The 11,603-nt window shown below is 38.7% G+C and overlaps 1 protein-coding gene across 3 annotated transcripts; it reads right to left on the bottom strand.

Moving 5' to 3' along the window:
• Positions 1–852: 852 nt before the first annotated feature.
• LOC105558610 (ARF GTPase-activating protein GIT1) lies at positions 853–11,571 on the bottom strand. 3 transcript variants are annotated; one of them, XM_012006389.1, is made up of 14 exons: positions 11,250–11,571; positions 10,849–10,982; positions 8,254–8,366; positions 7,329–7,515; positions 7,093–7,223; positions 6,819–7,008; positions 6,662–6,734; positions 6,217–6,411; positions 5,964–6,133; positions 5,149–5,319; positions 4,726–4,905; positions 4,421–4,651; positions 4,221–4,352; positions 853–3,437 (listed from the first exon to the last, which is right to left on the bottom strand). In XM_012006389.1, the coding sequence occupies exons 1-14, from the start codon at positions 11,305–11,307 to the stop codon at positions 3,426–3,428; spliced, it is 1,977 nt and encodes a 658-aa protein (XP_011861779.1). In that variant the 5' UTR covers positions 11,308–11,571; the 3' UTR covers positions 853–3,425. The 3 variants fall into 3 exon arrangements, with proteins under 3 accessions (XP_011861779.1, XP_011861780.1, XP_011861778.1); XM_012006390.1 differs by having other exon boundaries at positions 853–2,417; XM_012006388.1 differs by having other exon boundaries at positions 853–4,352.
• Between the last annotated feature and the right edge of the window lie 32 nt (positions 11,572–11,603).

Below are 11,603 nucleotides of genomic sequence, written 5' to 3'. Positions count from 1 at the left end.
CCTCGCCGATTCTTGACGAAAATTCAGCGAATCGTTCCGCGCAGAATACACCCTGCGCCATAGTACCGGAAGTCCAGCAGTCGGAAAAAAGAACCGACGAACCTCCTGCTTATGTTAAAAATCTTTGCGATTTAATGCAAAAAATTCTAGCTCAACAGTTGGATACAAATAATAACAAAAATTGTTTAAATGCAGATGGACAAGACAAGCCGTCGAATTCAAATAACGAAGTTCACAGGATTAATGTTCTTCATGAAGCAGGAACCAAACCAAAGAGTACACATCCGCTTTATCGTTCCAAGGGAGAAGATACATTTCTACCATCATTGCATTCGGAGGATGAACCAGAAATACCTATGCGTAACACTTTGACGACAGTGTCAAAGGCTCAAGCTGTACAACTACTCACTTCACAACTTTCTTCATTTGGTGGTGTATTCTTGATGATGTACTTTGCTAGTGGACTTAGGGTTCCAGCCAGACAACTAGCAATTGAGAATATAACAACTGCATATTGTGCTTTATCAAAGAGAGGTACTGTATCTGATGAATTCTGTACCAAAATTCAAAATTCAGTACGAGATGAATTAGGGATTAATGTCAACCTAAATCCTGGAGTAATCAATGCTCTATATAAGGGTTATATGCAGGGAGTAAATGAGACCAATGCAGCAGAAGTTTTCCGTTTATTAGATAATCTGATTCCTGATATTGCACTTAGACTTAAGTTAACATTGAGTCAAGCATCAGGATCTGGTTTGACTCTCTATACCATTATTGGTCGAGCAATTCGCATGTATCGAGATTTCCCTTGGGGTCGTATAAATACACTTACAAGTGGAGAATTGACTAATTGGCGAGCAGCTGTAGAAGTTGTTGGTCAAAATCCTTTCTATGGATTCAAACGTGACCTAGGAGTAGTCAAATCTACTCTATACAAATCACTTGGGTACGTTGCTAAGAAACTGTTGGTTCGAATAAATGGTGAAAGAACACTCACTAGATATGCTGGGCTAGCAGGAAACATCAAAAGCAAAAATGCACTTGATCGACTCATACTGATGTATGTGGAAAGATATCAGGAAGAAAGAGAAGAAGAAACTGAAGCTGAACGACAGGTAATTCCTCTTCAAACAGACCTGGACAGAAATGAACTGTGTTTCGCGGAGTGAAGTTTGATGCTTTGGATTTATACTCATTTTAATCTCGCGCGTTTTTGGGAAACATGAGCAGACGCGACCTTCGCTATTTAGTCGTGGGTCCGCGCCACCGTCGTGGGTCCGTAGTGGGGAGGGGGGAGTCCGAGCCGCCGAATTTCTAATAAAAAGGGGCAACGAGCGTGACGTGACGCTCAGTGCGACTTCCTTCGGTGAACAGTGAAGTGCTCGGGTACCCGATTAATTCGAGATCGTTCGATTAACTTCCATATTCTAACCGTGATTCGCTTCTGTCCCTTGAGAGTGGCGATCGATCCGATTGCCAATCGTATTAACAACGGTCATACTTGGCGCGAGACACTACGTTGTCTCGTGATACGTAGTAACCGAGCCTGGACTCGGTACGAGATTCATCTCGTGATCCAGAGACAATTCTCTGTAACTATACGTAGTAACCGAGCCTGGACTCGGTACGAGCTCGCCTCGTGATCAGAGCCGAGTCTCTGCAGTATCGCGGGGCCCCGTCGCAATTGATACATACACGATTTTCACCTGTTGTACAACACACACACTCGATTAGAGATCATTGGGGTTTTTATGCCGTAAGGCTGTTCCCCACGAGCCAATAAAGGAATTCTTCCATTGGCTCAAAAACACGCATTCGATTTTTTCTTCCCGACCCAACCGAGAACATACGAAACCACGAGATCTCTCCATGTTGGAGAGGTTTCGACGATACAAACTGTTTGTCTGAAAAACAATTTAATAAATTTGATGTTCATTGATTTAATTCATGTGTTCATTTTATTATTGTTATTAACAAGAATGTTTAAATCATTATTTCACAATCAATGAATAAGTTTCGTACGGTGGAACCGAAGAGGAGAATGTCGAAAATTGGATTCGCCGTGAAGAAAAAAATAGCGGTTATCCATGGAGTTTCAATGGACGTATTGTTTTTAGCAGCTACATCTAAATTAAATAAAAACGCAAGAAAATGGTTCGATACATGCCAGGACTCAGTATTAGAATCTTGGAAATCCTTCAAGACATCATTATGTTTACGTTTCGAGAGAAAAGCATTATGGCAAGCTATAATGCAGAAGATCGAAGCAAGAAAATGGAATCATCATAGAGAATCCTTTGATGACTACGCTACAGACAAGCTTCTTCTAATGAATACTTTGTATCTATCGGAAGCTGATTCCATACAGTTCCTAATTTCTGGGATCACCAGCAGCTCATTGAGATGTACTACCGCTGCAATAGAAGCAACATCAGTGAGCAACTTTCTTCTTAAAATGCATCGCATCGCTGCATCATATACAGGTACAAGCAAATCTCCTACACTGCCAAGAAAGTGGGAAAAACCAAAGACCAAGGAATCAACCAATACTGAATCTCCAAAGGCTGAATTACGTTCTAACGATTCTAAATTGAGCAAAGATATTCCCTTTTGTTCTTATTGCAGGTTACGAGGACATACGAAGGACAATTGTTTTAAACTGCAACGTAAAGAGCCGAGGGCTTACAGCTAGAGCAGCCCAAACCCGACGTAACTCTGTCTTCTACTTTACTGATGGTTATAATAATAATAATAATAATAATAATAATAATAATAATAATAATAATCGTGGCCATGTCGTTTCAGTGCTTGAACCGACTGCCATAGGATAGATTAAGAAAAAGATGGCCGTATTGACACCGTCTGAAGTCAGGAGCCAATAATACACAATAATAATAATAATAGAAGACATTCCCGCCTTTCTAACGATATATAGTTCCGACAAATAGCGCCATGCGTTTAGGCACGAGATTTAAAGTCTGGGTGGAACATTGTCGGACTGTGTATTAGACAAAACTTGTAAACTTAAGCTGCATATATGTAGAATTCATTGGTTTGCCGCTATTCAGTCTTTGTTGGGTATTAAACGATATACTATATAATCTTATACATACATACATACATATATATGTATATACAGGGTTAGATAATGTCTAGTTAAAAAGATAAAAGTTAAGTTAAAAAGTTAACAAGTTAAATAGTTTTAACTTAGTTACGGTATAAACTGTTAACTTTTATATAAATAAACTGTTAAATAGTTTTAGCTTAGTTACGGTATAAACTGTTAACTTTCAACTTAATTTATATTTTATCGGTAACTTTTAACTTGTAATTTACCTTTCTTAAAATGAACCATGCCATAAACAAAGGCATCGCGAGGCACCGTGCGTTTGTCTATATTGGCAGTTCCTGTGTTCCAAAATTCACTCCCAGCACTAAAAATTTATAATATACGATATATGCACTATAGATCTTTAATGCTGGCAGTGAATGTTGAAACACAGCCATTATATGGGACTTTGATTCTCATGTGAATCTGCGCATGAAACGGACCATATTTCATGTAGTGTGATTGGTTGTGCAAACGCTGGTCGTGAAATTCAAAGCAGTTTACACGATCGCGAGTCTCTAAGATTTTGTATAAAAATAAAACAAATTTAACTTTTAACTTTTTAATTTCTTTTTAATATTAACTTAAATTTTAATTCAATTAATTTCATTATGGGTTAACTTGTAGCTTAACTAAGTTAAATTTTCAAAGTTGTTAACTTTAACTTAGTTAAAAAAATAGGCAACTTACTCAACCCTGTGTATATATATATGTATATATATTTTTTTTTCAAACAATGTCATGTCTTATCTATAAGATCGCATTCAACCATAGATACTTAAATAATTTTAGAGTATTTTTAGTAATCCACTCTGACAATTAAATACTTCAATAATAATATAAGAGAAAAAGTGATTCTTCTCCAATATTTGTTAAACTTAACAAAAAGGCAATAAACGAGTGAATATTACTGTTTTAAAGTAAATATATATAAAGAATTGCAATAACTATGTAATTAAGACTCGAAAAGAAAGAAACATCTAATAGACTTGATAAGAAGTAAAGACATCCCTCAATACGTTTCCCATGACATCGAGAGAATCTAAATTTGAAATTGCGTGACAAGTAGCTTGGTTGCTTTGGCAATATCGTAAGCGCATGAACGTACTTGTTGCAAACAACGATCCATGTGCTCGGCATCACTGGTGCATCTTTGAAGACCGGAACACTCAGCTTGAAGTCTCCCGGTATTACCATTTAACTGGCGTAAGGCAGATCTGACATTCTCCTCAATTGGATTCTATAATACAGATACAATGAAAATTATCTCTACCAGCGAATGAAAAAGTGCGTTCAAAATGATCTTACCTGAGGAAATATAGCAGTTAACTCGGCAACAGCAACGCGTATCCTCTCGGCGCACGGCACGAAGGCCTCTCGTTGGCTTGGATCTTGCATAGCCATCCACAGCTCTTGAATTCGCCTGGTAACTTGTTCCGTTCGTCGAGTGACCTCTTCGCTGGGTGGCAAATTAGACGCGCCACATTCCCACAAGCTTTGCGTGTTACTTCGCGATAATGTCTCGGTGTCGCGCTTCGTCTAAATGAAATAAACGCAAACGGATATAGTACGGATACACTTGGTCAAATTGTTTTGGAAAAATCGTTAATTACCTGGCAAATGGTTGTCGACCATGACGCTGGTTTCCGCAGACCTTCTCTAGTCTCATACATAGATGCCGGTCGTTGATTTCCACGCACAGTGGACGTTTTGATATCGTGCACTGGCTCTAATTCAGGTTCCTGTTCTCCACCAACATGCCCGTTCATGTTGCCATCGTCAGAACCTCTGATCTAGATTAGTGAAACATTTACATTTTCAGTATTTTTTTATGCGACTATGAGCCGGTTTTTCCAACTTCTTGGTAAGTTAACTAATAGTTAAATCATATGTCTATCTTTGTCTAATTTGAAGAAAAAACAAAAACATACATATGATTTAATTATTGGTTAACTTATCAAGAGGTTGGATTAACCGGCCCTAAATGTTATAAAACCGACAACGTTGTGCGTCAATTAGAATTTTGTGTCAATTACCCGTAGCATATGCTTCAGCTCGTTGTTCTCTCGAGTGAGCTGCTCGACAGTAGTTTGCAGGGCGTGTACCTGCTCGCGGAGATCTCGCACAGTTGATTCGGACAGGGTCAATTGTTTCTTCAAAACTTCTACCATAGACGGAAGACCCTTAGCGATTGGTGTACATGCTTCCTGTAACAATGTAACATGATAAGAATCTTTGCTTTAAATTAACATACACTGTGCAACAAGTATAAAGAGCATGTTACAATGATCACGCAAAAACGAATTGTTATAAATTGACGTGTGTATTATCATTATATTGTTGTTATGCAATATCATAGTGTTTAGTGGATTGCGAATCGTTATATGAATCAGTCCAGACCAGCAGCTAATTAATGCCTCACAACGGTCAAAATTTACACATTTTGACAATGACCGCACATGCACAAACAGAACTCTGTGCACTTGCCTAATAACACCGCCTACAGAAAAGCCATGTTCTCAGCCAATTCCGTACTCTTCTTTTTGTTACTAGTGCCGGTACCTTTAATATTTTACCACAAACAGGTAAATAGGACTAATATCGAGCTTTATGAGTCTATATATTTCTTGCATCTCACTCTTGGCACGCGTTAAAAAAGGTAAGCAGTTTGCGTAACTACATTACTAATATACTTCCATCAATACATGTTACACCCTCATAGAAATTAGAAAAAATAACATCCTATATCTATGCAAGGACGACCGATATTTTGTATTGTCACTCCAAGGATAAATATAGTCGCGTTTGTTAATGCATTTCTTTGTACTCGAGGACTGAAGTCTTTAATTACCTCATTATTAGTTTTAAGCTGGTTCGAAACGTCGGACGAAGTATTGTCCGTAGATGTTAGAGCAGCATAGTCATCATCAGATGCAACACTGTCGTACAAAGGCTCGTCGTCAGACACTTGCGATCCATGCTTACCAAGTTGCTCTTTGCGAAGCATAGATACCGCGGGATCTAAGAAAAATAGATAACACAAAAATGTAGACGATGTAGTATTAGAAACTCTCATAAAATGAATGTTAACTCGGTAATATTACTTTGAAGTGCATTATTAGCGAGCGTGTGTCTCCGACCCGCCTCAATTAGTAAATCTACGATGAGAGTGGTGAATTCCTTCGGCGTAAATCTCGCTAATTTTTGCCTTCCTTGGTTTCTAGTAGACGACAATTGCGGATTAACTGGCAGAAATGGAACGGTACATTTCTCCGGGAGGGATGCGGTTGAAAACCAGACTATACATAAAATATGAAAATCGAGTCGTTTTATATTACATAATTGGGCAATCGTTTATATGTATACTTTATGCAATTATATTTATTAAATGAGTTCAAACATCCTTTACTCACCCTTCCAAAGAAATAGCATGACAAAGAAACATATATATATCATTAACTTACATAAGTAAAAAATTCATGCATATCTAAATTACGATTAACATATCTAATTTAAATTTCCAATAAATAAAAAGAAACTGATACTCACTTGCTTCTGTTTCCCGGCGATCCACCTCGTCGTAAACGTCCATGGCTAGCTCTTCCAGCAAGTGATTTGGTAGCTGAGCAAAAATAAATCAAATCTTACATTCTATACAGAACAAAAGAAAAGAAAATAAATAATCAAAACATAAATGCCTACGTACCATTTGCAATCTGTTTTTTCCTTCTAAAGCCAATTCATTTTTATCCAAGAAAGACGCCAAATCGGAGTTTATTAGATGTTCATCGCCTCGATGACTCGGTTTGCGAGAACATATGTGGTATGTTAGTCTGTCTGTTACTTCGTACATACATTCAATTATACGTTCAGATAAATCTATATGCCCTGCCATTCTAAAATGACAAAAAGAATACTTTGATGTGAAAAACTCTCCCTGGGTCTAGTTTGATAAAAGACGTTACCATCACATCACTTACTTGGCGATATCAGCAGCCGTTTGTCCATTTAGATCAACTACACTCGGATTTGCACCATTAGCTATTAAAAGTTCTACTTGGAGAGCTTGTCCGGCACGTGCTGCCACATGTAAAGGTGTGGTCCCTTTTTCCTGCATATTACATGTGTAATTTAATGAAAGATTTCCTTGTAATACCACAATTATATTATTTGCAATACACCGGTGTATTGTACTTAAATAATTACTGAAATATACCTTGTAAAAATAATTGGAGTTGGCTCCCTGTGCCAATAGCCTCAACGAAGTTTCTAAATTACTTGTACGAACGCTACTGTGTAACTGTCTACTGAGTTCCTCCTCGGTACAACACTCCTCCTTGCTCGGCCGCAATATAAAGGCCAAGTGTTGATGTTTGGCTTTAATAAAATCTGCCTTCGCTGGGCTGTAAGCAAATAAAGTAAAAAATAAAGAAAAACAGTTATATGTCAAGAAAACAGCTTATCTCTACCATTTAGAATTGCAATGGACTTTAATTTGGAGGAATAACGATAACTGACTTCTATCTAAACTCGATTCACTCCACAAGTGTCGAAGAGCATCCACGAGTGAAAATTATATACAATAAGAAGAGGAGGTATTGTGTATCGTATGCTAAATATATTTAAATAATAAGTATTTAAGTAATTGGATTTGTTCATCGAATTAGATACATGAATTTTCTGACAATTCGTTTGATACAAAAACTATTAGAGGGCAGTCCTTTATTATGAGATAGGTTTCTAATATGAGACAGTAAGCTTTCAACAAATTCAATAGTCTTTTTCCGCAACGATTATACATTCTAACAATGAATTATCTACTAAACAGATTTCGCTCCAAGGACAACAAATTTATGGTGGAATCAATAGATAAGACCTATTAATTTAACAGAAATTCTACTATCTCATATTAGCTTATCTCATTATAGAGGACTTTCCTCTATATGTGCGACAAGAAACCAGCGCACAGTACAGATGGAAAAGCGGTATAAGAATTAATATGTTAAAAATTATTTGACTATCTACATCCTGCCTTGGACCTTATAGGCTTCTCGTTTCTTGTGATTTTTAATGGTTTTGATTGAACTCTGTTTGAAAATTGTATGTTCAGCGACGAAATAAAATTTGTTACAATTACTAACTGTAAGGGATCCTTAGACTGCGGTTTCCTCCTACTAATCTTGGAGTTGCTGGGGTCTAGCAGGGAATGTTCCCAAATACTGTTAGCTCCGTTATCACTCAATGTATGCACCATCTGAAAATATTTATTCTGTTATCTCAAGGGGATGCTGCAGTGATTCTGTACTTCTGCACCTTTCTACCCTAGAAATGGTCAGTTCACGGAAACATTTGTGCAATATACAAAGTAAATGGCTAACGTGTACAGATCGAAAGCAGCTTGTTATTCCAGCAAATTAAAGAACAATATGGCATCACTGAAACTAAGTCTGTAAGTCTAATAAGAAATAATACTGAGCAATACATACATACAGTACGTGTATGTGTTACAGTATATGTATAAATTCTTAATTTCAAGTTTGCCGCCAAAACATACCGAGGTAACTTTTTAACCGACGAAAAATGGTAGGTTGAGAAGTGAAGGAGGTAGAAAGGGAGAGAGAGAGATACAGGAGGGGGGAGAACAGAAAGAGAAGAGGAGTATGAGAGAGTGAGTGAGTGAGTGTGAAGGAGAGAAAATGAAGGAGAGAGGAGGGCCAATGCGAGGGATTAATTACGGAATTGTATGGAAAAGATAACGCAGAGGAAACGGAAGTCCCAAAGAGCTGTGTATACGTGCGGGTGGCCAGAGGTGTGGCCGAAGCAGTCGTACACGCCTCCGGGGAGAAATAAGTAGACTAAGTTAGATAATAAGTTTAGTTTTTAGTTATTTTAAGTTGCCTTAGAATTAAGACTGGATGTAAGGAGATGTGTATATGTAATTGGTGGAGAGCGTAACCCCCCAGGGGACCGCTAAATAAATAAATGTAATGTAATGGTAGATTGAGAAGTTGACTCTAAAGTTAACTCAATTACTCTAACCCGGAGATCTGAACGCGGTCTGTCGAGTCAAGAAATATTTACTCAGATGCTATCTGCACGGTATCGGGTAAATGTTTCTACTCAGAGTAAAGGTACGATTTCACGATGTCGCTTGTCGCTGCGATAAGTGGTCACGTGACCCAAAAATTCCCCATTTTTGTCCGCTTTCTTGTCGCTAGCGACGCCTTCGAAAAGTTGGATTGAACTCAACTTTTAGCGACGTCGCTCTCACGCAAATATGAGAGTTTGAACATGGAACTGGAAGATGTAAATACATTAAATAAATACACACAGACTTTTCTAATACTCAATAAATTAAAACCCCGAAATTAAAACATCGAATAAACGATTGCTTATTTTTTTATTCTCTATGAGAACGCCGTAAAACCGTTAGGTTATTTGGTGTGTCTTCTTGTTTCGCCGTCCTATTTTTACAGTATTTTCCCTGTGCCCTTGATAAACTGGTAAATGAGCACCATCTTCTCCCAGTCTTCTCTCTTGATAATGTGAAATGATTGTTTGTTATAATTTTAAGGTTAACTGTGGTAACATGTACATACAGCAGAATAAAAATTGTTAAAATTGAAATAATTTAATAAAATTTTCATCCAGTAACAGGTATAATATATACTTAAGTTATACTTATATATATATATATATATGGATATAAGTATATATTATATCTGTTACTGGATAGAAATAAAAGTTGTCATCAATAAACAGCCGGGTGTATTCCTCTATACAACTATAAGTCGGTATACTTTTTTCACCAATAATTAGTTTGCATATTCCACAAGTGTGTACAACAGTTACCTGAAAATTTCATTAAATTATTTCAATTTTAACAATCCTTATTCTGCATGCTGTATGTACATGTCATCACAGTTAATCTTAAAATTATAACAAGAAATCGTTTCACATTATCGAGAGAGAAGACTGGGAGAAGATGCTGCTTATTTATCAGTTTATCAAGGGCACAGCAAAAACACTGTAAATGGGACGGCGAAACAAGAAGACATACCAAATAACCTAACGGTTTCACAGCGTTCCCGTAGAAGAAAAACATAAAAAATAAGCAATCGTTTATTCGATGTTTTAATCTCGGGTTTTTAATCTAATGAGTATTAGAAAAGTCTGTATGTATTTATTTATTTAATGTACTTACATCTTCCAGTTCTATGTTCAAACTCTCATATTTGCGTGAGAGCGACGTCGCTAAAATCCGTTTACACAAGCTTCTTCTTCTTTATCTTGTTACGGCACCCAGCTCCTGTATCGAGCCGACACGACCACGACGAACCAATAGTCTTGACTTGACGATATAAATCTCCTAACGTGTAATCGCGTTTTTAATGTCACACAATGCAAAGGCCCAGCTACCGAGCCTCGCGCGGGATGATGCAATCCCTATTGGATGATGCAATCCCGCAGGATCAAAAATTTTATCTTCCGTCGGAAGACGTGTGAACCGCTCAACGGCCCAGACGGGACTCGTTTACACGAGCGACAGGTGAAGTTAGCGAGAAATGAAATCACGTGACTTGTTTGTCGCTGAATATTAGCGACGAGCGACACCATGAACACGTACCTTAAGGGATCTGAACACAGCCTCAAGGGCTACATGATGTACATACGTGCGACACAACAATTTCGAGAAAATCGAAAGTGTTCTGCTCACGTAGGCGCTGCATACTCACGTTCAATAGCTGCGCGTTCCAAACGCCCTTGTGCAACGACTTGATGTGCGACACGTGACGCCCTAGACTACGATGAATCCCACAGCAGTCGTCGCACAATAAAATAGCCCTGTTTATCGACGCCCATCCTGGCTCTGAAACAGCACGACAGACCTAATGATAATCTCCCGATGGGACGAGCGACGTTACCAAGACCTCCGCATTAATTAATATAGACAAGAATGCGTGTTTATCTTCAACCGCGCTCGCTGGTACCGAGCTAATGTTCGAGAGACATACATCAAGCGCCCTCGTAACACACGATTGCCGCGCATTTATCTTACTTTATAAGAAGGGAACGACGTTCCCGTTGAAACCGCGCGGCAGCCGGACAGCCTAGCGAGATGAAAAACGATGCTCACCGAGAGTCCCGCAGTCGGCGCAGACGTCCGCGCTCGCTCTGTGCTTGGGACGCGCCATGCTTCCGTCTCCCCGATCAGCGGCGCTCACTTCCGCACATTGTACTGCGTCGCGACCGTGCGGTGTAAACGACGAAGATGGATGGCGACGACGGCGAGAACGACTTGTGGAGTGGAGCGAGATAAAAAGGCAAGCGGAACTGTTCCATTACGCTCTTATCACCCCGAGTTTCCGGTCTTTCCGGAGGAGATCGCTCGCGGCCGCTACGATCGGTGATGAGTCCAGTAATGGGAGATTGCAAGGATTATTCGCGCACGCGCATTGAGCAACTTCTGCGCAGCCTCATGGCTCCTGCC

This window comes from Vollenhovia emeryi, unplaced genomic scaffold (genome assembly GCF_000949405.1).
Source record: "Vollenhovia emeryi isolate VEMERY1.0 unplaced genomic scaffold, V.emery_V1.0 DF939327.1, whole genome shotgun sequence".
NCBI lineage: Eukaryota > Metazoa > Arthropoda > Insecta > Hymenoptera > Formicidae > Vollenhovia > Vollenhovia emeryi.
This window is presented reverse-complemented; position numbering and strand designations above follow the sequence as displayed.